General features: G+C 43.8%; 1 protein-coding gene across 2 annotated transcripts in view; it reads left to right on the top strand.

Moving 5' to 3' along the window:
• Positions 1–27,564, top strand: part of mdga2a (MAM domain containing glycosylphosphatidylinositol anchor 2a) — a 1,048,869-nt gene that overhangs the window by 663,397 nt on the left and 357,908 nt on the right. For both annotated transcript variants that reach the window (XM_063047135.1, XM_063047145.1), the window contains exon 9: positions 11,942–12,211. In XM_063047135.1, the coding sequence (XP_062903205.1) occupies positions 11,942–12,211 (270 nt within the window). The remainder of the gene's footprint in view (positions 1–11,941; positions 12,212–27,564) is intronic.

Genomic DNA, 27,564 nt, shown 5'->3' on the forward strand with positions numbered 1-27,564 from the left:
CCACAGTGCTAGTACTTGAGTTGCTTTGGCAGGAAAGGCTCCAGTTTTAATGTGGGTAGATCAGGGTAGTGCAGGAAGGCACTCGAGGTGATATGAGTGTGGTGGGCCGAGGAGCCTACTTTTGTGCTGTATGATTCTATGACACTTACACCACCTGCCTGTGGCTGTCATGTAGTCATAATGTTTATGTGTCTGCTTTCTGGGAGCTATTGATAGGAAGCCCAGTGTTCAGTGTAAATCATAGGCTGGACTGTCTCAACTTGGAGATCCCTGCCTGGCATTTTTGTAGAGTGTGTGTTACTGCCAACTTATTCAACTCAAGTTTAATTCTCATTTCACCATATATGAATACAGCCAGATGAGACAGTGTTACTACGGGGTCAAGGTGCAAAAACAAATTATTGACAGTCACACGCAATAAGCACACACAAGATCATAATCACATCAAAAGAGTCCCGAGGTCCACCTCCCCCCATCACAATGCCATGGCTTGATCCCAAGTCTTCATGCATACAAGTCAACAAACTCATATAAGACATCAGTAAAAACACAATGATGCAGAATATGCATATTTATAATACAGACCCCCTCAGCCTATCGATATCATCTGTCAACCGGCCCCTGACACCTGCTGGGCAAGGCAAGGTGTGAGGCCCAGTCTTCTTCCCGACCCCTGACTCCCACTGGGTGTTTCTGCAGCTTTTATCAACCCATGGTTGAACGTACTCTAGGTTACAGAGGGTCAGGGAGCAAAAGTATTAATGAAGCAGCTGGAGGTGGTTAGACCCAGAATATTGCTCTGGAATGCTGCTGTGATCCCCAGGGACGGGGCTGATCTTCGTGCATGGCCGTCTTCCTTTACATGAGGTATGCAGACATCCCACCCTGCAAAAACTCATTTCAGGGAGGTAGCACCATCAATTTGCAGGAGGCTCCAGGAATTTCTGGGAAAGGTGGGATGTCTGCAATAGAGTAGCTCCTGAGCAGCTAGCCAGCCAGTGTAAAAACGTTAGCTATGCTAATGAACAAATGACGCCTGTTAAGCTCACCTCAACATGTCTTTTACAGTCTTAAACCACCATGGGCAATAGAAAAGTCACCGTTGCAAACAGTGCAGCGAGCAACACTGTCATTATTTTTGACCCCTATTAGGCAGGGGTGCACTTTAGTGCAGTCTGGGGTGAAGTAAGTTTTATATTTTTTTTGGAACACTCTGCCATGGTGCTCTCTCTCTGTCACTCGCGCTCTCTCGCTCTCTCTCTCTCTCTCGCTGGCTCCCAAAAAAATCGATTTCTGGGATATTGTATATAATTTGCAGGCATCAGGGAGCCGCTATCAATGCGCGGGAGACTCCCAGAATTTCTGGGAGAGGTGGGATGTCTGGGTATGACTCCTTTTACAGGAGTGTTTTCTCTTTGATGTTTTGTCAGTTTCATTGTGTATCTTGATACCGCACTCAATCAAGCTCTGCCTTGATATCAAGTGCAGTTACTCTCACCACATCTCTGGAACTTAGCTCTTTGGTCCAAGCAACTGGTAATGTTTGAAGCTGAGTCATGCTGCCAAATTGTGGGTCAGTGAGTCAGCTATTGGTCAGTAGGTCATAGGGTCAAATGGTATGGAGCCAGGCCCTTTGGCCATCATGCCTGTGCTGAACATCAGGTACCAATGTACGTGAATCCTATTTATTTTAAGCACTTATCTCATGGTTTACAATGCTATTGTGTTTCAGACGCTCATCTTACAAATGTTGTGAGAGTACTTGCTGACACTATTCCTCAGGCAGCGTGCTCCAGACTCCAACCTCCCTCTGTGTGGGGGAAGAAGAATCCCTTTAAATCTCCTGCCTTGTACCTGAAACATCAATGCCCCCTAGTTTGGCACACCTCTGCTAAGGGAAAAAACGTTCCTTGCTTTCAAGCCTATAAATCCCCTTCTTGTGTATACTGTATCTTAAACAGGTCCTTTCTCAGTCTTGTGGGTTCCAAAGAAAGCAATGCCCATCCAGTCTCAAACACTCCAAAAATGGTGAATCTCCCCTGCTCCCCCTCCAGTACATTCATTTCCTTCCTATTGTGTGGCAAGCAGAACTGCACATTGTGTGCCAGTAATACTTTTGTATCATAAAGAGTTGTAGAGCTGTGCAATATCATAACATGTCCCTCAGCCCACCGCATTTATGCCAACTATCAGGCTTTCTCGACTCACTAATTTTTATAGATGCACCGTGGAAAGCATTCTTCTAGGGTGCATCACAACCTGGTATGGAAGTTGTCCTGTCCAAGACTGAAAGAAGCTGCAGAAGATTGTGAACACGGCGAAGCACATCACACAAACCAATCTTCTGTCCGTGGACTCACTTTACACCGCACGCTGTCGGTGCAATGCTGCCAGGATAATCAACGACACAACCCACCCAGCCAACATACTTTTCGTCCCTCTTCCCTCCGGGAGAAGGTTCAGGGGCTTGAAGACTCGTACGGCCAGATTTGGGAACAGCTTCTTTCCAACTGTGATAAGACTGCTGAACGGATCCTGACCCGGATCTGGGCCGAACCCTCCAAATATCAGGAAATGCCTCTCGTTTTTTTTGCAGTACCTTACTTCCCATTTTTCTTTTTTCTATTTATGATTTATAATTTAAAATTCTAATATTTACTAATTTTAACTATTTTATTTGTAATCCAGGGAGTGTGAAGCGCAGAATCAAATATGGCTGTGATGATTGTACATTCTAGTACCAATAGTTTGGCGACAATAAAGTATAAAGTAATCCCACTTGCCTGCATTGTTTCCATATCCCTCAATGCTCTGTTCATTCAAGTACCTGTCAAAATATTTGGCAAAATATATGGCAAAATCTTTACCATAATTGCTGTTTTCCAGTCACCTCCCACTTCTGAGGACAAAGAAGATTTGACAATTTCTGCAGGAGTCTCCGCAATCACTTCTCTTGTTTCCCAAATCAGTCTTGGAATTATTTCATCAGGCCCCAGGGATATTTCCACCTTTAAGGCTACTAAGATATCTAACTACTCCTGCTCAGTTTTATCTCCCCTGGTTCAGTCTCTTTCTACCTACATCTGTGACACCTCACACACTCTTGATCTTTTCAATGATTTCAAGTTCCCTGGCCCTGATCATCTTAATTTTACTATGGATGTTTAGTTCCTATACACCTCCATCCACCACTCTCAGTTTCTTTTTGGGTGCCAGAATCAACCAGCTCACCTCCATCTCACTCTCCTCTATCTAGCAGAACTTGTCCTCACTCTCAATAATTTCTTCTTCAGCTCCTCCCACTTCCTTCAAGCAAAAAGTGTAGCTCTGGGCACTCGCATGGGTCCCAGCTATGCCTGCCTTTTTGTCAGCTACATGGAAAAATCTATGTTCCAAGCCAACACTGGTATCACTCCCCAACTTTTCCTATGCTGCATCGATGACTACATTGATGCTGCTTCCTGCACACATGCAGAGCTTGTCAACTTCATCAACTTTACCTCCAACTTCCAAATTTACCAGGTCCGTTTCCAACACCTCCCTCTCCTTTCTTGATCTTCCTCTCTCTATCTCTGGAGACAGTTTATCTACTAATGTCAATTATAAACCCACTGACTTTCACAACTACCTGGACTATACTCCTTCCCACCCTGTTACTTGTAAAAAGACCACCCCCTTCTCTCAATTCCTCCATCTTCACCGCATCTGTTCTCAGGATGAGGCTTTTCATTCCAAAGGGAAGGAGATGTCCTCTTCTTCAAAGAAAGGGGCCTCCCTTCCTCTGCCATCAACACTATCCTCAACCGCATCTCTTCCTTTTCGCACACATCTGTCCTCACCCCATCTTCCCACCACCTCATCCAGAATAGGGTTCTTCTTGTCCTTACCTACCACCCCACCACCCTCCGCACCCAGCACGTACTTCTCCGTGACTTCTGCCATCTCCAGTGGGATCCCACCACCAATCACATCTTTCCCTTGTGCCCATCCCCCCCCCAACTTTCGGCTTTCCACGGGGATCGGTCCCTCCACGACTCCCTTGTCTATTCGTCCCTCCCCACTGATCTCCCTGCTGGCACTTAGCCTTGTAGCACCTCCTCTCTCACTACGATTCAGGGTCCCAAACATTCCTTCCAGGTGAGGCGACACTTCATCTGTGAGCCTGCTGGGGTCATCTACTGTATCCAGTGCTCCCAACATGGCCTCCTGTATATCGGTGAGATTTGATGTAGATTGGGAGACCGCATTGCTGAGCACCTACGCTCTGTCTACCCAAGAAAGCAGGATCTTCCAGTAACCACCCATTTTAATTCCACCCCATTCCCATTCCAACATGTCAGTCCATGGCAGCCTCTACTGTTGCAATGGGGCCACACTCAGGTTGGAGGAGCAACACCTTATATTCCGTATGGGTAGCCTCCAAAATATTGGCATGAACATCAATTTCTCGAATTTCCGGTAATGCCCCACCCTGCCCCCCTTCATCATTCTCCATTCCTATTTCCCTCTCTCACCTTATCTTCTTACCTGTACATCACCTCCCTCTGGTGCTCCTCCCCCTTTTCTGTTCTCTCCTATCAGATTCCCCTTTCTCCAGCCCTGTATCTCTTTCACAAATCAACTTCACAGCTCTTTACTTCACCCCTCCCCCTCCCAGTTTCACCTATTACCTTGTGTTGCTTCCTCCACTTCCCTCCCCCACCTTCTTATTCTGACTCTTCATCTTTTTTTCCTTCACTATTGCTGAAGAGTCTCGGCACAAAACATCGACTATACTCTTTTCCGCAGATGCTGTCTGGCCACATTCTGTGTGTGTTGCTTGGATTTCCAACATCTGCAGAGTTTCTCTTTCATGTAACAAGTCCTGCTGTCAGTTCGTAATTAGATTTAGAATTCCACCAACCTCATCTCTCCAAAATTTTCAAGTACAAGGGCATTCTTCCAGGTGGATTCGGATGAGAAATGTTTGTTTCCAACCTTATCTTTTCTTGTCCACCTCTGTGCAGAGATTGGCAGTCTCACCTCTGATTGGTTCTACTGTTTCCCTGGTTACTTCTTGTCCTTAATATACTGACAAAATAATTTGGGTGTATTTATTAAACTTGTCTGTCAGTGCTATCTTATGTTTCTGGTTTACTATATCCTTTTATTATATATCTCCTCTTCATTTTCTATGGAGGGAAAAATGGTCAACGTTTTGGGCAGGAATCTTCACCCAAAACTACAACTGTTTATTCCCCTCCATAGATGCTGCATGACTTGCTGAATTCATACAGCACATAGTGTATAATGTTCTAGATTTCCAGCATCCGCAGAATCTCTTCTGCATATTCTCTATACTCCTGTGTCCCCTGGCATTTTTAGTGTCTCCTTTTCTTGCATGCAGCACTTGATATCCCTGAAATCTATGGTTTCTTAGACCGTCTGGCCATATCTTTCATCATTATGGGAAGACAGTGATTCATTTTTGAATGCATCGCCCGGTTCAGAATTGTTTATTATTACTGACATATGCCATGAAATTTGTTGTCTTATGGCAACGTGATATAAAAGTTACTGCAATTTTTAAAAACGGATAGTGCAAAAGATAAGCAGTGAGGTAGTGTCCATGGGTTCATGGACCATTCAGAAATCTGAAGGTAGAGTGGAAGAAGCTATTCCTAAAACCTTGAGTGCAAGTCTTCAGGCTCCTTTCCCTGGTGGTAGTAATGAGAAGAGGACAAGTCCTGAATAGTGAGCATCCTTAATGTTTGCCTTCTTGAGGCATCCATCATTTACTTAGCTGCAGGTGAATGCTTTCAGTCCACTTCTGCAAGGTCCTGTCTAGCCCAGTGTGTCCGCACCGCAACCAAGCTCCCATTTACACTACTCCAATACCTTTCCATTAAAATCCCTTTACAGTTCCATCTGCTCCCGCCAGAATCTACCACTCACACATACGCAAGGGACAATTTTCATTAACCTCCCACTTTGGGATGTGGGAGAATACCACAGCACTCAGGAAAAAGAGATGTTCAGAAGACAGGTATAAACTGTAGATCGACAACACCCGAGGGCAGGATTGGACCGATGCTTCTGACGCTATGGGGCAGCTGCTTTCCCACCTGTGCTACTGTAGTTCTCTTATAGATTTGTATCTGAACATTTGACACATCTTAAAATGTTTTCATCGATTAGCAATTAACCAAGAAACCTCTTCACACCAAAATGTGTCAGTCAGCTGGATGAAAATATGGTGCTAACTTTGAAGAGCTCTCCCACTGACATTTCACCACCCGCCAGGGATAACTTTCAAAAGATTAGATCCAGAATTGCTCATTCTCTGGCTGGACTAGTTGTGTGCTTGTGCAATAAGCTCCTGGATTTACGTTAAAATTTCTACCCACTGCAATGATCACAATTAATCTTGAGGAAGTTGATATCCGCAATTGGTGTTTTATTTTTTTTCACTTCTCTGTGACTTGCCTACATTTTCACTCTTCTGGTCCTGTTGACATTATGCAGGCCTGAGAAAGATTAAAGATAATCTTTATTTATTTTACACGAGAGGTTGCTTTTAAAATTTGCTGTCTAATCCCCCTTGCTTCTATCACCATGCTGATGACTAGATTGATAAACTGATAATTAGAATGGATTTGACCTGCTTTTTGCGAACAGGACATATTTGGGTAACTTTCCATGGTGTTGTCGCGGTACTAGAACAGTTTGGCTGGCAGCACATCTGGTTCTGAAGTGCTTATCATCAGTACTATATCAAGGACTGCTTTTAGTCACTTAGCACCATAAGACCATATAGCATTGGAACAGAATTCGGCCATTTTGTCCATCGTGACTGATCCATTTTCCTCCCAAGCCTATTCTCCTGTCTTCTCCCCATAACCTTTTACTCCCTGACTTCATCACATCCAGTCCTGATGAAGGGTCTCGGCCTGAAGCGTTGACTGTACTCTTTTCCATAGATGCTGCCTGGCTTGCTGGGATGCTCCAGCTTTTTGTGTGTGTTGATCGGATTTCCAGCATTTGCAGATTTCCTCTTGTTTGTGATTTGGATAGCGTCTAACTTCTGTGACTTTGAAGATTTCAGGAGGAAGTTAAATGACACTGCTGCCTGAATGTAGCCAAGAATGCCTTAGCTTGCATGATAGAGTTAATGTGCTGACACCTCTTTACAGATCAGAAATAAGTGATGATATTGGTGAAGTAGTGGAAGTATATGATGTCAATAATAATCTCATGAAGATTGGTGATACATTCGGAAAAGTTCTTGTAGGCCTGCAGTTCTCTACGTATGGTACCAGGGATATTTGTGAAAAGGATCATAAGATCAAAGGTAAATCAAGGTCTGTTTCAAGGTAAACTCACATATACTATTTCAGGCAAGACTCAAGGTGAAATATCATAACTGGGTTTAGAGATGGATGTAATGAATCTGTAAGTTCAACACTAATACCACTGCAAAGATCACTGCAAATGCAAAAATATGTGACTCAGTTAAAATAATACAACCTGTAAAGCTGTTAATTAAGTTTTTAATTATAAATATGGAAGTGCTGTCTGAAATACTGACAGCTCCTTTCCCCCACAGATGCTGTTTAACCCATCCAGCTTCTCCACCTGTTTGTATTTTGCAGCAGATTCCAGCCCTGCAGTCTCTTCTGATGACCGTATGGTTATTGCTTTGTCTCTAACACCTTCTTAAGTACTGTGTCTTGTGACTAACTCTGTTTGGGTTTCCACAATATTTAGCAAAAATTGCAGCAAAGCATTTTATGAAGAATCCGTGAGCAAACTGTACACACATTGTTTGTGCTCTGTGTGTCTCGTACGTATGTCTCTAATAGGCCAGGTTAGAACACACATATCTGACCACATCTTTGAAGCAACAACCAAATCCACTGAAGGAACTCAGTAGATCAAGCAACTTTTTTTCTGGATGGGGTGCAGGGAAAGTATTTGTTAACATTCTTGCTTGAAATGGAGAATTTTTATAGTTGATTTCCAACTTGACCTCTGTTGGTACTGAAGAGCGAAAACTGGATTCTTCGACCAACGTCTCACTTGTCAGCTTTCTATTTCATTGTCTGACAGGATATTTTATTGTTGAATAAATTATGAGACATTTAAATCTCTTCATCTTCCTCCTCTGCTTGCCCTTAATAGTTTTCTCATAACCTGTTCTAATTGGTGTTTTTTTCTTCAAATTTAAACTTTTATTTTGTACCTCAGAATCTTAGTGCTAGCTCGTTTCTGCTATCCTTTTAGGCCGAGTTTTTTTTGTAAATCAGTGTAATGCCCTGTTTTGTATTTTTACTGTTATGCTGTATGTATTACATTTGGGCAGTTCTGTAAGAGCAGTCTGTTCGGTTTTCATCCTTGTTTGGGTTATTGTTGAAGATAAGAGATGAGGAGAAATATCTGCCATCCAATTAGGATGGTCGAATTAAGGGGAGGTTTCTCTGGTGAGGGACACTAAGGTTGAACTTGGGACATTTGTTCAAGAGGGGATGAAGAGAGAAGACGCTGGGGAGAGCCGGAGGGAGATCCATTTGTTCGAGATCAATTGCAAGCAACGTTCGAAAGGTGGTGTGTGCTGGACTAGTTGGGTGTCATTATTTTCTACTGTATTAGATATTAGACATGGGTAAATGGCTGCCAATAAATATTGTTTGTAGTGACACTAATCTGGTCTTGAACCGGGATATATGGAATGCATCGTTTGACCTGCCATCATTTAATATCAATCCCTGACTGGGTTTTAACATTCACATTATCTTGGGGTTTAAAATATTGTGTGCAGCAGCATAGCTGACCTAGCGTGAAATCATTGCAAAACGTGGAATTATTTCTGATTATAGAAGTAAGCCGTGGGGAATATTCCTAATGAAGTGAGGGATATAGGCATTCTGCATGATGAGAGCTAATGCTGTCTTGTTAACTCATCAACAAGGGGAGAGTGCACAATGACTCTGTCCTGTTTTGATGACACTCTTGTTCTCTCCACAATTGGCCATTACACATAACTGCTTTCCACTATATTGATAGTTCCACTGATAGTAAATAAAATAAATGTTCTTGGGCTATAAAAGAAATACCTCCTTACAAATAGATTTAGATTGACAAAATGACTAAAGGCAATCGTGTTGATATGGAGGGTAAAGCAAATGTGATGCCTGCACTTTTATAAACTGGGAACAAAAGCTGTTTAAATGGTATTTTCTGTATTGAATCTAAATTTGTAATGTAATTCCAATGAAATACCCTGAGTGGGCCAGTTCTAACAAGTGACCCTTGAATGATCAATTTCAAGGAAGAATGCAGCACTTTCAGCTGTGTGCCATTACCCAACACAGAAAATAGCAATGCATTTTTCATACAGAAGCTACAGCATTGAATGGGTAGCTATTCTGTTTCTCAAATGAAAGACATTCTCTACATTCCAAAATTAGTTTTCGGGGCCTTTTCTGTGCTAGCAATTATTTTCAAAAGTAATCATAAATATACAATTGAACAACAGCTTATCGCATTTGGATCTATTTATAGCACAAATGGCTTCAATTCCTTGTGACTTTTTAATTTAGATATTATGTTACTTAATTGTTTATGCACAATATATTCATTGAAGCTTTTTTACTTCTAAAATATGTGTCTTAGTGGCAAAGTCTAATTCCAGGGACAAATATAATTTATTTCTTCTCCTTTTACACACTATGCATAACTGTAATCTATAGATATGTTTTACAATGAATTTTGTTTATAATTGCAATAATATCAGATAAAAATATGGTCTTTGACCAATCTTAATCCTATTGAAGAGCTGAGGCCAGATGTTCGCTTATTAAAGTTATAAGATTTAGGTAACATTTTTTTGTGTGGTGGAATATTTATTATGTTTTCAGTGGATATTTATATAAAAATGCTGCCTATGCTTTTCTTTCTCCTTTTTTATTCAGTGCAAGCCTGCTCAGTGCATGAAATGAAATAGCTGAATCAGGACTTGTTTTTATTGCAAGCAATAGAATTGGCTGGTGATGTGCTGATTCAGATGGCTTAGTTTTTCCTTGAATGTTTGCGCTCAGTACTGTACCACATTGTACAGGAGTGCTGCATTTCCAAAGCTCAGCTGAGGCAGTAAATTAATTCCCCCTTCTTGCCCTCTCATTAGACATAAAGTGACCCTGGCAGTGTTTCAAGGAAGAGTAATGTCTTCCACTTCTGTTCTGGCACAATGTCCCATTTACAGCAATCAGAGCAGATCATCTTGTCATTCACTTGCGGTTGTATGACTTCATGTGGCAGTGGGCACATTAAAGAAATGTGTGGCCTCAGCATCAGAGATGGTCGAAGGATGGAGATGGACCAGCATTGCGCTGCGATAACCACAGGGAGTGACAATGGGACGGCTGACAACTTCGTCAGCAAATGTGGTGTCATGGGATTGAGTCGATTGAATTTATGTAGTTGTAGAGGATGATTTTATTGTTAATAAGAACAGTGATGAGAAGCTCATCTTAGTACTGAGTGGAGTATCAAGCTGGTGAATCCTGTGTTTTATTTTTGGACAGTAACCAATGAGAAGAATAGAGTCAATGGCAGCAGAATGGATTTTACAGCAAAGTCAAGACAGTATCTTTACTTTCCACAGGGTCAATACTGTTCCTTCTTGTCTAGTAAGATTACAAGTTTGTGAAATATAGCAGAAATGGAAAGGAAGGGAACAGAGGTGAGTGAATTCAGTGTTGAAACTGAATCTGAAAGAAAATCAAAAAATAACTAAAGCATCAGTTAAGTGTAAGCAAAATACACATAGATTTAAAATATTGTATTCTTAACTGCATTCACAACCTGAGAGATTGAAACTCCGTGCTTTTAATAGTTTACTTTCTGAGCAAAAGGTTTGATAGACATTGATTAACAAAAATCATGTTGTTAGAAGGATATATACTGTATGTTTTAATTATTCTTACCATTATGTGATACATTTAATGGGCAACCAATGGACAATTAAAGTGCAAATGCACCAACTTTATGAAAATCATTGTGAGGTTAAGGGCAATGAGTTGTTTTGTAAAGCTTTGTGGGAGCTTTTTAAATCATCCAGCCATTTATGATGGTTTGCAAATGTTTACTGACCTCTGCGTTTTGGAAGTTAAGTATTTAAATGTGTGAAGTATAACCCCTCCAGATTATAAATTACCTCTCACTGGAGTTTGCTAGCTAATTAGCATATTGTTACCAGTATGTGTCTTCCTGGAAGACGTTACTTTGAATGTAATCTGGTTCAATACTTCTGAAATCTTTTGAGACTTGGTGCTGGGTTGAGTTGTTCTCCAATCTTGCCAATTACTTTGCAAATATTTTGTTACCATACAAGGAGGCATTATTAATGCACTGTTCATTTGTGGTGTGTCCTCCAAATGCTTGGCCTTTATATGTTGATCAATCAGCTGATTGGTCGTTATTACAGAAACTCAATTGTGATGGAGGGAGGAGATCACATTGCTGATTGGTTGCATGGCAAACTCCGTGCGTTGTAGTATGGCATTGGCTCATAAGTAGGATTGCATTCAACTTTTCTGTTTACAGAATTGTTCACGGCCTTTCTCTAATGCCCAGACGAATTTCTGTCCCTCTTGATCTTCCTGGGTAGAGACTAGGGAGAGTTGTCCTTGCCCCTTTACAGCCAGTTGATGTTCATAGATATTTTCAACAGGTTTGATAAGGTGCTGCAAAAGTTTAACTGTTCCATTCTTTCAGTTTCATTATTTATCTTACAAAACTTTGATTACTAATCCTAAATGCCTTTTTATAGATACCAGCCTTTATCTATTAAATCGTGTTTCTGAAAAGAAAGGAATGATTGATAAGTAACATTTGCAAGTTCTTTGTTTACCATGGGGATCCAAGCCTATAAGTGACTCAATTGTGTTTGTCAATTCTGCAGACCCCCCAAGCGTGGAGCCTACATTTCTGGAAATTCGTCAGGGTCAAGGCCGGACCATCACCATGACCTGCAGAGTTCTGAAAGCATATCCGACTCGTGTGCTGGACTTTGAGTGGAAACTGGGAAATAAAATTTTATTAACAGGGCGCTTCGAGTCGCAGGATTATACGCAGATCAGAGTAGACCACCTCTCCAAAGACAACTATGGAGTTTACAGCTGCAGCATCAGTAATGAGGCCGGGGCTGGTACATGCAGCTTCCTTGTGACAGGTACCCATTTCGAATGTTTCTATATTTCATGTTGCATATTAATTACCCTGTCATTTTGGTCTAGCAATGCAAAAATTATTCCTATACTGCTGTAGTCTGTTCTGCTGAGGATATCCACTGTGTTTTGAAGTTTTGCATTCTCTGTTTGCTAGACAGTGTGATGTTAGCTCAACATCTAACTGCCAGTCACATGCTTTCATTTTATAGTACCATTATACATCTCACCTGCAGAAGATTAAAGGTCTTTTTGTGCTGTCTGAACTCCAAACATAAAATATGTCGGATTAATAACAATCATTAAAATTGATGATATACTTATTGTAACAGATGGCAGTGGCAAATAGAAACAGACCTCAGGCTCTGTATTGAAATAACAGTGGGAACGTTTTCAAGGTTTATGATTACTCTTCGACATAGAATTTAGGAATTAGCCATTTTGTAAAGAAAATGGTGAAGCCTTCTGGAAATGAAGATTTCCACAGACGAAAACATAAAAGCTTGCAGTTAAATTAGAAACAAAAAGCACCTTGTCTGAATGTGGAACTCAAGGAGCTAATGATGGGACTAGAGATGCTGGTAAACATAGAACATAGAATAGTACATCACATTACAGGCCCTTCGGCCCACAATGTTGTGCTGACTCTCAAACCCTGCCTCCCATATAACCCCCCACCTTAAATTCCTCCATATACCTGTCTAGTAGTCTCTTAAACTTCACGAGTGCATCTGCCTCCACCACTGACTCAGGCAGTACATTCCACGCACCAACCACTCTCTGAGTAAAAAACCTTCCTCTAATATCCCCCTTGAACTTCCCACCCCTTACCTTAAAGCCATGTCCTCTTTTATTGAGCAGTGGTGCCCCGGGGAAGGGGCGCTGGCTATCCACTCTATCTATTCCTCTTATTATCTTGTATACCTCTATCATGTCTCCTCTCATCCTTCTTCTGTCCAAAGAGTAAAGACCTAGCTCCCTTAATCTCTGATCATAATGCATACTCTCTAAACCAGGCAGCATCCTGGTAAATCTCCTCTGTACCCTTTCCAATACTTCCACATCCTTCTTATAGTGAGGCGACCAGAACTGGGCACAGTACTCCAAGTGTGGCCTAACCAGAGTTTTATAGAGCTGCATCATTACATCACGACTCTTAAACTCTATCCCTCCACTTATGAAAGCTAACACCCCAGAAGCTTTCTTAACTGCCCTATCTACCTGTGGAGCAACTATCAGGGATCTGTGGACATGTACCCCCAGATCCCTCTGCTCCTCCACACTACCAAGTATCCTGCCATTTACTTTGTACTCTGCCTTGGAGTTTGTCCTTCCAAAGTGTCCCACCTCACACTTCTCCGGGTTGAACTCCATCTGCCACTTCTCAGCCCACTTCTGCATCCTATCAATGTCTCTCTGCAATCTTTGACAATCCTCTACACTATCTACAACACCACCAACCTTTGTGTTGTCTACAGACTTGCTAACCCACCCTTCTACCCCCACATCCAGGTCGTTAATAAAAATCACGAAAAGTAGAGGTCCCAGAACACTGTTCAGTAAACCTGAACAGTGATACATCCCGGGGATCCCATGATCATTATCCCAGAGTGTTGATGGTTTTAGAGTTCGTGGTAGCTCGGAGTATAGTTTAGTAAAGTTCTTTCAATTTCAGTATAGTTCCTGTAGGTTAGAGGGTGGCAGTCATTGCCTCAGTCTTTAAAAAAGCATAGAGAGGTAAAACAGGGAACTACTGAGTTATTTTCTTAATGCTGATTGTTGAAAAGATGCTAGAACATTTCGTAAAAGACATAATAGAACACAGTGAAAGGATTAAAAAGAGCAAACTGAGCATGCAGAGATATAAAGGAAATCATGTTTGACTAATGTGCTGCATTCCTTTGACAATGTGACAAGTAGAATAGAGTCAGTGTATATGGTGCAATTAAATTTACAGAAGAATATTGATAAAGTCCCACACAGAAAGTTGAAAGATAAATTTAGAATACATAGAATTGGGATAATGTACCAAAACAGACTGAAAACTGGATATCAGGCTGAAACCATTGAGGGGGAAATAAGCCAATCACTCTCAAATTGACAGACTATGACAACTACGATCAGTGCTAGGACTGTAGCTGGTCACAACCTATCTCAATGTTTTGTCGGAAGGAACCAAATGTTGTATTTCCAAGTTTCCTGGAGATATCACACTAGGTCAGAGTATGATGGAGACAGATGAGACTATAGCGCTGGAGAAAGCTCAATGGGCCAGGCAGAATCTGTGGAGAGAAATGAATGGTTGAAGTTTTGGCAAGACCCTTCATCTGGAGAGTATTTGTTGAGTCATTGGGTAATGGTGATATTCAGAGGGCTGTACATGTGATTGAAGACCAATACACAAGTGCAGCAAGCAACCAGGAAGGAAAATATGTTAACTTTTACAGAATCAGAATCAGATTTATTATCACTAACATCACTGTATGATATGAACTTTGGTGATTTGTGGCAGCAGTACAGTACAAGACATAGAAACCTATAAACTAAAAATAAATAAATAACGAGCAGAATTAAAAGAAATAATGAGGTAGTGTTTATTTGTTCACAGATGGTTTAGAAAGCTGATGGCAGAGTAGAATCAGAATCAGAATCAGCTTTATTATCACCGGCATGTGACGTGAAATTTGTTAACTTAGCAACAGCAGTTCAGTGCAATACATGATCTAGCAGAGAGAAAAAAATAAATGAACGTTAATGGATTACGTATATTGAATAGATTTTAAAAACATGCAAAAACAGAAATACTGTATATTTTTTTAAAAAGTGAGGTAGTGTCCAAAGATTCAATGTCCATTTAGGAATCGGATGGCAGAGGGGAAGAAGCCGTTCCTGAATTGCTGAGTGTGTGCTTTCAGGCTTCTGAACCTCCTACCTGATGAGTGAGAAAAGGGCACGTCCTGGGTGCTGGAGGTCCTTAATAATGGATGCTGACTTTCTGAGACACCGCTCCCTAAAGATGTCCTAGGTACTTTGCAGGCTAGTACCCAAGATGAAGCTGACTAGATTTACAACCTTCTGCAGCTTCTTTCGGTCCTATGCAGTCGCCTCTCCATACCGGGCAGTGATGCAGCCTGTCAGAACGCTCTCCATGGTACAGTTATAGAAGTTTTTTAGTGTACTTGTTGACATGCCAAATCTCTTCAAACTCCTGATAAAGTATAGCTGCTGTCTTGCCTTCTTTATAACTACATCAATATGTTGGGACCAGGTTAGATCCTCAGACACCCAGGAACTTGAAGCTACTCACCCTCTCTACTTCTGATCCCTCTATGAGGATTGGTATGTGTTCCTTCGCCTTACCCTTCCTGAAGTCCACATTCAGCTCTTTCGTCTTACTGACGTTGAGTACCAGGTTGTTGCTGTGGCACCACTCCACTAGTTGGCATATCTCACTCTCGTATGTCCTCTCGTCAACACCTGAGATTATACCAACAATGGTTGTATCATCAGCAAATTTATAGATGGTATTTGAGCTATGCTTAGCCACACAGTAATGTGTATATAGAGAGTACAGCAGTGGGCTAAGCACTCATCCCTGAGGTGCACCAGTGTTGATCATCAGTGAGGAGGAGATATTATCACCAATCTGCACAGATTGTGCTCTTTCAGTTAGGAAGTCCAGGATCAAATTGCAGAGGGAGGTACAGAGGCTCAGGTTCTACAACTTCCCAATCAGAATTGTGGGAATGAAGGTACTAAACGCTGAACTATAGTCAATGAACAGCATCCTGACGTACAGTTGAAGTCAGAAGTTTACATACACCTTAGCCAAATACGTTTAAACTCAGTTTTTCACAATTCCTGACATTTAATCCTAGAAAATATTCCCTGTCTTAGGTCAGTTAGGATCACTACTTTATTTTAAGATTCCGAAATGTCAGAATAATTGTAGAGAGAATGATTTATTTCAGCTTTTATTTCTTTCATCACTTTCCCAGTGAGTCAGAAGTTTACATACACTTTGTTGGTATTTGGTAGCATTGCCTTTAAATTGTTTAACTTGGGTCAAACATTTTGGGTAGCTTTCCACAAGCTTCTCACATTAAGTTGTTGGAATTTTGTTCCATTCCTCCAGACAGAACTGGTGTAACTGAGTGAGGTTTGTAGGCCTCCTTGCTTGCACATGCTTTTTCAGTTCTGCCCACAAATTTTCTATCGGATTGAGGTCAGAAAATGATGTCAAGTCTGGTTCATCCTTGGGAGCAATTTCCAAATGCCTGAAGGTACCACGTTCATCTGTACAAACAATAGTACGCAAGTATAAACACCATGGGACCACGCAGCCGTCATACTGCTCAGGAAGGAGACGCATTCTGTCTCCTAGCGACAAATGTACTTTGGCGCGAAAAGTGCAGATCAATCCCAGAACAACAACAAAGGACCTTGTGAAGATGCTGGAGGAAACAGGTAGACAAGTATCTATATTCACAGTAAAATGAGTCCTATATCAACATAACCTGAAAGGCTACTCAGCAAGGAAGAAGCCACTGCTCCAAAACCACCATAAAAGAGCCAGACTACAGTTTGCAAGTACACCCGGGGACAAAGATCTTACTTTTTGGAGAAATGTGCTCTGGTCTGATGAAACAAAAATTGAACTGTTTGGCCATAATGATCATCGTTATGTTTGGAGGAAAAAGGGTGAGGCTTGCAAGCCGAAGAGCACCATCCCAACCGTGAAGCATGGGGGTGGCAGCATCATGTTGTGGGGGTGCTTTGCTGCAGGAGGGACTGGTGCACTTCACAAAATAGATGGCATAATGAGGAAGGAAAATTATGTGGATATATTGAAGCAACATCTCAAGACATCAGCCAGCAAGTTAAAGCTTGGTCGCGAATGGGTCTTCCAAATGGAGAATGACCCCAAGCATACCTCCAAAGTTGTGGCAAAATTGCTTAAGGACAACAAATTTCAAGGTATTGGAGTGGCCATCATAAAGCCCTGACTTCAATCCAATAAATGGTCAGTCTAGTCATGACCAACCTCTCAAAGCATTTCATCACTGTCGATGTGAGTGCTACAGAGTGATAGTCATTAAGGCAGCCCACATTATTCTTCTGAGGCACTGGTATAATTGTTGCCTTTTTGAAGCATGTGGTAACTTCCGCCCATAGTAGTGAGACGTTGAAAATGAGAGGTTGATTGGAAGAAGATTTTCCTAAAATGTTGAGTACAGTATTCATCTTCAGTCTCCTGTACCTCCTCCCAGATAGTGGTAATAAAAAGAGGGCATGCCCCAGATGGTGAAGATCCTTATTGATAAATGCCACCTTCTTGAAGCACCACCTTTTGAAGATGTCCTTTATGGTGGGGAGGGTTGTGGAGCTGGCTAAGTGTATAACCCTCTGCAGCCACTTCTGATCCTGTACATCAGGCTGTGATTTCACCAGTCAGGATGTTCCCCACTGTACATCTGTAGAAATTAAATAGAGTCTTAGACGCCATACCAAATCTCCTCAAACTCTTCATGAAGTATAACCATTGGCTTGCCTTGTTAGTGATTGAATCTGAGATGTTGACACCCAGGAACATAAAGCTGCTCATCGTTTTCACCCCTGACCCCACAATGAAGACCGATCTGTGTTCTTACAAACATTTATTATAATTTTAACTGTGTGTCTATCTCAGGTTATGAATATATGACTTTTGAGCAGGCTGTACATACAAGCACGTATCTGGAAGTTTGGTGGGATGGACTTGCTAGCTGCTGTGGAGCTGCAGGCATCTTCTGCTGTGTGGGAACTCAGTGTGAGGCAATATCATTCCACCTTGCAGAAAAATCTGAATGATTGAGTTAAGTACACTTGTTTGGATACCTATTGTTATTATGTTTTAAATTTAAATATTTTGCCAGGCAGCCACATTTCTAATTTGCAAACTGTTCAAGTTATGAACAATTCTCAGAAATGTAAACCAGTGAGGATTTGTATGGGAGTGAGGAAGTCTTATTGTGATTATTAAGGGACTTGGTGAGGCTGCACCAAGAGTTTTATAGTTTTACTCTCCTTTCCAACAAAAAGGATGTATTTTTCCCAGAAGGAGTTAGGCAAACTATTTCTGAAATAGGTCCAGGGATGGTAGGTTTGCCAAAAGAGGAGATTTGTGGAATGGGATTGTACTCTATAGAACTTAGAAGAATTGCATCATTGAAACACAAAATTCTAAAAGGGCTTGAAAGGCTAGATGTGGCAAAGACAGTTTCCCAGACGGGAGAGTCTAAGGCCAGAATAAAGTTTCGGAATGAAGAATAGGCCATTTTGGATAAATTGAAGAGAAGTTCTTTCATTAGGAGAGTTTTGAACCTTTGAAATTCTCTATCCCAGAGGGCCATGGAGGATTATTTCTGGGCTTGATTGATTGATTTCTGGACATTAAAGGAATCGAGATATGAGCGTAGCATTGGGAAAACTGATGCATGTTGTAGCAGGCTCAAAGGACCTGGTGGGCAACTCCTGTTCATATTTCCTGTTTCTCATTTCTTCTGTTGATTAAAACTAGATGAGCAGTGTTTGGATAAACTGACTCATCTAAACCAGTGGTCCCCAACCACCGGGCTGCGAGGAAATGATATGATTTGGTGATATGAAACGATAGGAGTCAGCTGCACCTTTTCTCATTCCCTGTCATGCCCACTGTTGAACTTGAATGCGTGCAAGGTCATTACGCACGCGAGATCGTTTCCCATGTGAGGTCATCAGTCAGTCATTAAACTTCAACTTCTCGATGAGTAAAAAACAAACGTTGCTTGAGAGTTTCTTTGGAAGAGATGGTAGGGGACATAAAAGGCATAACAATGATGATAACGCAGAGACAGCTGAGGCTGAGACTGCAAAAAAAAAAGAAAGCTTACTTCAACAGAAAATACGAGTCGTACATAAAATATGGCTTTATCGCACACTCCAAGCCCCCTGCATGTGATATGTAGAGACAAGCTGTCTAATGAGGCAATGAAGCCCTCAAAACTGCTTGGGCACCTTGAGTCCAAGCACCCTGCACTTAAAGTCAAACCCGTTGAGTTTTTTGAGCGGAAAAAAACGTGAGCAAGTGCTGAGAGCCACCACCTCCACAAATGCTGCTGCTCTGAGAGCGTCTACTTAGTGGCTAGCCGTATTGCTAAGGCTAAGAAGCCTTTCACCGGTGGTGAAGAATTCTTTCTGCCTGTTGCCCAGGACATGTGCCGTGAACTGTTGAGAGAAGCTTCAACGATGTTGAAATAATCAATCACATCAAAGCAAAAGCCCTTAACTCATGTCTGTTTGAGCAGCTTTGCGAGGAAATGGATGCAGAGCACAAACGCCTTCTCGTATACGCTGAGGTCAGGTGGCTATCAAGGGGGAGAGCCCTGGCCAGGGATTTTCGGTTAAGAGAGCAGCTACAGAGATTTCATTCAGGAAAAAGTCACCACTGACAACGCACTTCAGTGACGAGGAGTGGATAGCAAAACTCGCTGATCTGTGTGACATCTTCAACCTGCTCAGTGAACTCAATTTGTCACTTCAGGGGAGAATGAAAACTGTCTTCAAGTGGGCAGATAAAGTGTCTGCTTTCAAAGCCAAACTGGAACTGTGGGGATGGCGAGTGGACAGGGGCGTACTTGACATGTTCCCAACATTAGCTGGGATTTTGGGAGAGACTGAGGCTGCACCGTCCTTCTCACAGCTGGTGCGCGATCATCTATCTTCGCTGTTGATAGAATTCGAGCATTACTTTCCAACTACAAATGACCCAAGATGTGTAAAGGAATAGGTCCATGACCCATTTGTGAATGTTCCCGGTGAATCATCCATGTCAGCACGGGAAGAAGATCAACTCCTCGAGCTTGCAGATGACGGTGGGCTGAAAAGTATGTTTGACATAACATCTCTGCCGGCATTCTGGATCAAAGTCAAGGCTGAATATCCTGAGATAGCCACAAAAGCACTGAAAACGTTGCCTCCATTTCCAACATCATATCACTGCAAAGCGGGGTTTTCTGCAATGAATGTTATGAAAACTAAATTGCAGAATAGATTGGACATAAGGAACCCCCTTCGAGTATCACTGTCTCCCATCACCCCTCGATGGCACCGTCTTGTTGAAGGGAAACAAGCCCAGGGCTCCCACTGATTCAGCGATATTGGTGTGTTGCAATGATTTTATATGTTCATACGAGGAAAATATATGCTGTGTGTTTAATATCCAAACGTTACTTAAAATGTTGTGATGCTATTGACTCATAAGTGACTTATAATTGACTTATCACTATATTCATGTGAGGAAAATATGCGCTGTGTGTTTAATATTAAATTCGTTAGATAAACCTTTTTAGAAATGAAGTTGAGTGTATTAGCCACTTATAAAGCAAGGCTGCAGGTGGTAGACCTGAGGAGAGCTAAGGTACCAGTGACCCCTGTTTCCATCCAGGGGGTCAGTGTGGACATGGTGGAGGATTACAAATACCTGGGGATACGAATTGACAATAAACTCTTCTGGTCAAAGAACACTGAGGCTGTCTACAAGAAGGGTCAGAGCCGTCTCTATTTCCTGAGGAGACTGAGGTCCTTTAACATCTGCCGGATGATGCTGAGGATGTTCTACGAGTCTGTGGTGGCCAGTGCTATCATATTTGCTGTTGTGTGCTGGGGCAGCAGGCTGAGGGTAGCAGATACCAACAGAATCAACAAACTTATTCGTAAGGCCAGTGATGTTGTGGGGATGGAACTGGACTCTCTGACGGTGGTGTCTGAAAAGAGGATGCTGTCTATGTTGCATGCCATCTTGGACAATGTCTCCCATCCACTACATAATGTACTGGGTGGGCACAGGAGTACATTCAGCCAAAGACTCATTCCTCCAAGATGCAGCACAGAGCGTCATAGGAAGTCATCCCTGCCTGTGGCCATCAAACTTTACAACTCCTCCCTGGGAGGGTCAGACACCCTGTGCCGATAGGCTGGTCCTGGACTTATTTCATAATTTACTGGTATAATTTTACATATTACTACTTAACTATTTATGGTTCTATTACTATTTATTATTTATGGTGCAACTGTAACGAAAACCAATTTCCCCCTGGGATCAAGAAAGTATGACTATGACTATGACTAAATGACTTATAGTTTACTTATCATCTATATTCTAGGCGTGATTAACACTCCTCCCCCCCCACCGTTGGCCAGTCCGCAAGATTATTATCAACATTAAACCAGTCCGCGGTGCAAAAAAGGTTGGAGAGCCCTGGTCTAAACAATAGTGCAAGCTACTTTGTACCCTCACCTCACAGGAGTGACAGGAGTAGCATGGAGATGATACAATGGTTCTCCAGGGATGCCTGAGGCAAATTCCATGTGCATAAGGAATTTGAAAGTTCCTGACACCAGAACAATAGACCTCCAGCTGAGAAATGCAGAAGGGGCCTCATTTTTCCACAACTTGATTGGGGATAGAAAGCTAGCTTAATAGAGGTGATTTTTTTTAAAAAAATTACTGTTATTACATCCTAGATTTGGCTAAAGTACAAATTGGACCAAAGAGACACATTCTTGAATGTAAACTGTTTAAAGCTCTTATAGAATCATCTGGTCCAGTTGCAAACAAGGTGGATGAAAGGTAATTGTAGCAATGGCGCTATTTAAACCTCTCCAGACCAATCTTTTTAACTTATGCTCTACATTATCATCACTTTCTTCTTGCTAAGCAAGTTGTAGAAAGGTTCTGTGCTTGTTGTCTCAAAATTAATGTACTTTGTGTGGTAAACCATATATATGTTGTAACTGTCTGAACACACCCCTCTGCTGACTGCCCCTGTGGCTCCTCCCACAGATTCATGTATAAAGGTGATTTGGCCTTGCCTCTCCCCGTCAGTCCAGGGGCAGATACTCACCATGGAGGTCGTATTGTACAACGAATAAAAGCCTTTCAGTATTTTACCCAACTTCAGTCTTTTGGAGTTATTGAAGGTGCTTCAATTTTATTCGCTGTACATTTTAATACATGGAACATGCGCTGAGACCCAACAAATTAGACCTCAATCCACAAACGCCTGAAGCTGGAAATGCTTTCGAACTCTGGCTGGCCTACTTCGAAGCGTACCTAGAGGAGATTAAAGCGACCGACCCCGTAGCGAAGTGCAGAGTTCAACTCTCCAGGGTCAGTCCACGGGTCTATTCGCTGATCAGAGACCAGCCGAGCTAAGAGGGCGCAATGAGCACCCTCAAAGGACAATACCTGCAGCCGATAAACAGCGTCTATGCTCGGCACCGCTTAGCGACACGGCAACAACGCCCCGGGGAATCGAGTGCTGAGTTTGTCCGGGCCCTACAGACACTTGTGCGAGCCTGCAATTGCCAGGAGCTGACGGCGGCGCAGCATGCAGAGCTCCTAGAGAGGGACGCCTTTGTCACGGGGACCAGGTCAGTGTATGGGCGCCAGCAGCTGCTGGAAAAAGCCAATCTTACCTTAAGTTCAGTGATCGAGCTGGCCAACACACTGCAGGCCGCTCTGCATAACTCCGAGGCTCTCCAGGCACGCGATCCCCCGATGGCCTCGTGGGCGCCGCAGACCCTGCAACCCGCCGGCGAATCGACCTTGGCTGCTGCCAGTCGCGAGTCCACAAAGTGCTACTTCTGCAGACTCCAGAAGCACCCCTGGAAACGCTGCCTGGCTCGACAAGCTACCTGCTCCAGCTGTGGAAAGAATGGCCACTTCGCCAAGGTCCGTAAGTCCAAACCGCAAGCGAGATTGAGCAGCGTCACGTGCGAAACATGGGGGTCGCCATCTTGCCTGCTGCCATCTTCCCTGCACGCCGCCACCACGTGTGAGAGATGGGGGCCGCCATCTTCCCTGCACGCCGCCACCATGTGCGAGACATGGGGGCGGCCATCTTGGTCGGTGCCCCCTCCCACCACCTACGACCAACGGGTGCTCACGGGGCACCCCACCGCGCCGGACCAAGACAGCGACTCAACCCTGGCCTCCGTGACCCTTGACCAAAGCGCTGCCCACCAGCTCGCAAGGTCATTCTGGTGGAGGGGCGCAGGACAAGCTGCCTGTTTGAGACAGGCAGCACGGAGAGTTTTATCCACCCGGACACGGTGCAGCATTGCGGACTTGTGATATGGCCGGTAAGTCAGAGGGTCACCATGGCTTTCAGGTCGCATACAACAGACATTCGGGGGGGTTGTGTAGCGACGCTAGTGGTGCAGGGCACAGAATATCGAGACTTTACGTTACTGGTCATGCCTCAACTGTGTGCCCCTGTGCTGTTGGGGCTCGACTTCCAGAGCCACCTGAAAAGCGTGACAATGAAGTATGATGGGCCCCTCCCACCAATTACTGTCGTAAATCCCCAGTTTTGTAGGGATACGTCACATACCCCACTACTGACCACACACACACACACACACACACACACACACACACACACCGACCCGCACATCCCACCCAACACCATGCCAACTGTCGCACGACCGATACCACTTGCGGCCTCTCCACCCTCAAGATCCCTCCCCCACCGCTGTTCGCCAACCTGACCCCCGACTGTAAACCTGTGGCAACTAAAAGCAGGAGGTACAGCGCGGGGGACAGAGCTTTCATTAAGTCGGAGGTGCAGCGGCTGCTCAGGGAGGGGGTCATTGAGGCAAGCACAAGTCCTTGGAGGGCGCAGGTGGTCGTTGTTCGGAACGGGGAGAAAAATAGGATGGTCGTGGACTATAGCCAGACCATCAATAGGTTCACGCAGCTCAACGCGTACCCTCTACCCCGCATCGCGGATGCGGTCAATCAGATAGCACAGTACAAGGTGTACTCGACCATAGACCTAAAATCCGCTTACCATCAGCTCCCCATCTGCCGGGAGGACCACTCTTACACCGCCTTCGAGGCGGACGGTAGGCTTTATCAATTCCTGCATGTCCCCTTCGGTGTCACGAATGGTGTATCTGTCTTCCAGAGAGAAATGGACCAGATGGTGGACCAGTGCCAACTGAAGGCCACGTTCCCACATCTGGATAACATCACCATCTGCGGTCACAACCGGCAGGATCACGACAACAACCTCCAAAAATTTCTCCAAGCGGCCAAAGCTTTCAATCTCACCTATAACAAGGACAAGTGTGTGTTCGGAACCACCTGACTTGCTATCCTTGGGTGTGTCGTGGAGAATGGAATCATTGGCCCTGACCCCGACCGTATGCGCCCCCTGTTGGAGCTCCCTCTTCCCAATACCCTCAGAGCCCTCAAAAGGTGCCTGGGCTTCCTTTCGTATTATGCCCAATGGGTTTCTAACTGCACAGACAAGGCCCGCTCCCTGGTCATGTCCACCACATTCCCCCTCTCAGCCGAGGCCTGCGCGGCCTTCAGCCCCATAAAAGGGGACATTGCCAAAGCAGCAATGCATGCGGTGGATGAGTCCATTCCCTTCCAAGTAGAGAGTGACGCCTCCGACTTTGCGCTGGCTGCTACCCTCAACCAGGCAGGAAGACCAGTGACGTTCTTCTCCCGTACTCTTCAAGGCCCTGAAATTCGGCACTCCGCGGTGGAGAAAGAGGCCCAGGCCATAGTGGAAGCTATTAGGCACTGGAGGCACTATCTTGTCAGCAAAAGGTTCACTCTGCTAACTGACCAGCGCTCAGTCGTATTCATGTTTAATAACCAACAGTGGGGCAAAATCAAAAATGATAAAATTCTGAGGTGGAGAATCGAACTCTCTACCTACAACTATGACATCATGTACAGTCCTGGGAAGCTCAATGAGCCCTCCAATGCCCTATCCCGGGGAACGTGCGCCAGCGCGCAGATCAACCGGCTATACGCCCTACATGTAGATCTTTGCCACCTGGGAGTCACCCAGCTTTTCCACTTCGTGAAAGCCCGGAACCTGCCTTACTCCATTGAGGAGATCAGGTTGATGACCAGGGATTGCCAAGTCTGCGCAGAGTGCAAGCTGCACTTCTACCGACCCGAAAAGGCGCAACTCATCAAGGCCACCCACCCCTTTGTGCGACTGAGTGTTGACTTTAGGGGCCCCCTTCCCTCCACTGACCGCAATGTTTACTTTCTTAATGTTTTCGACGAGTACTCGCCATCCCCTGCCCCGACACCACTACCACGTCAGTTATAAAAGCCCTGCACAAGCTCTTCACTCTGTTCGGATACCCATGCTATATCCACTGTGACAGAGGGTCCTCGTTTATGAGTGACGAGCTATGCCAATACCTACTGGCTTGGGGAATTGCAACTAGTAGGACTACGAGCTATAATCCCCGGGGGAATAGACGGGTGGAAAAGGAGAATGCCACAGTGTGGAAAGCCACACTCTTAGCCCTCAGGTCAAAGGGACTGCCGGTCTCCCGCTGGCAGGAGGTCCTTCCCGAGGCACTCCACTCCATCCGCTCCCTGTTATGCACAGCCACAATGCCACCCCTCATGAGTGGCTCTTTTCTTTTCCCAGAAAGTCGACCACTGGGACCACCCTACCAACTTGGCTGACGTCCCCGGGGCCAGTGCTCCTCCGGAAACATGTGAGGAGCAATAAATACTCCCCGATAGTCGAGAGGGTTCATTTACTTCATGCGAACCCTCAGTATGCCTACGTGGTTTTATCTGATGGGCGGGAGGACACAGTCTCCATCCGCGACCTGGCACCCGCAGGAGCACCGGGACCCTACCCTGAACACTCCGTGGTGACTATTGACCCCATAACCACCGATATATATACCCACAAGACACCGCGCACTCCAAGCCCCACACAGATACCACACGACACTCCCATACCGGGCGCGACGCACACGCACGAGGGATTAACAATGCCTAACGTGCTGGCACCTGAAGTCAGGCCGGAGCCAGCACAACCGCCATCGCCGGTGGTATGTAGATCACAGCGACGGACTTGACCGCCTGATAGACTTGACCTGTAAATATACTTCTTTTAAATATACTCAGTCACTTCACCCCGCGGGACTCTTTTTTAAAAAAAGGAGGGGTGAATGTGGTAAACCATATATATGTTGTAACTGGGTTAACTGTCTGGACACACCCCTCTGCTGACTGCCCCTGTGGCTCCTCCCACAGATTCATGTATAAAAGTGATTTCGCCTTGCCCCTCTCCCTCAGTCTGGGGCAGACACTCACCATGGAGGTCGTATTCTACAGCGAATAAAGGCCTTTCAGTATTTTACCCAACTTCAGTCTTTTGACGTTATTGAAGGTGCACTTCACTTTGAAAAGGAGAAAATCCATTGATGCAAATGTTGCACCAAGCCAGTCCTGTGCTCCTTTAAAAATATAAAGTCTTCACACAAAATAATCTGAAAAGTAGTTTCACAAGTGAGGCTAAGTATATCAAAGGAAGGAGGGCTAAAAATCTGATTGCATAGTACAACATTTTTAAAAGCAGAATGCCATTGAAAATGCACTTGGGAGGAAGCAACATGTGGTAATGAATGACAATTTCCTTGCCACTTTGTATTGGTCTGGAAATTCAGCTGAACTCTTCACAACATGAGTCACTGAAAAGATGTATAAAGATACAAGCACATAATTAAGGTCAGGAGCAAAAAACCCTTGGTCCTTTGAAATTGCTGCATTCTACAGTAAGATCATGGCTGATTTGACTGCAAACTCAACTCTGCTTTGCCATTTTTCCTTAACAGCAATTTACTTCTTTGTCTGCCAAGTATCTCATCCTCCACTGACCTTTGACAAAGAGAATTCAAAAGATTAATGACCATATGAGAGAGAAAATAACATTGCCTGAGCTCTGTCTTAAATGAGCAGTGCCTCTCTGCTGCTCCCTGTCCCAGGTTATTCCTCAATATGCAGCATCCCCTCCATGTTCACCTTGTCAATCCCCTCATTTAAGTCATCTCTCACTTTTCTATAATCCAGTGGAGACAAGCACAGCCTGCTCAACCTTTCCAAATGAGATAACCTGCTCATTCCAGCTATCAGTCTGATAGACCTTCTCTCAAATGTTTCCAAGGCACTTAACCTCCTTTCTAAAATAAGGAAACTCATACTCCACATTATATTCCAGATTCAGTATATCTGTGCCCTATGGAGCTGAAGTGTAACCTCTGATTTTTACATTCAGCTCTGCTGGCAGTAAACATTAACACTCTGTTGGCTTTCCCAATTACTGTGCCATCTCCAAGCTAACAATTTCATATTCTGCATTCCACTCACCTAATCTATTTGCAGCATTCTTATCTCTGCCTCTCAACTTCCTTTCTAGCTTAACCAAAAGTGTATCGTCTGAAAGTGTTCATTTGAGGACCAGTGACCTGAGTGCTTGCTGATGTCGCACTGCTGTGTCCATCT

Source organism: Mobula hypostoma, chromosome 1 (assembly GCF_963921235.1).
Source record: "Mobula hypostoma chromosome 1, sMobHyp1.1, whole genome shotgun sequence".
NCBI classification, from domain to species: Eukaryota; Metazoa; Chordata; class Chondrichthyes; order Myliobatiformes; family Myliobatidae; genus Mobula; species Mobula hypostoma.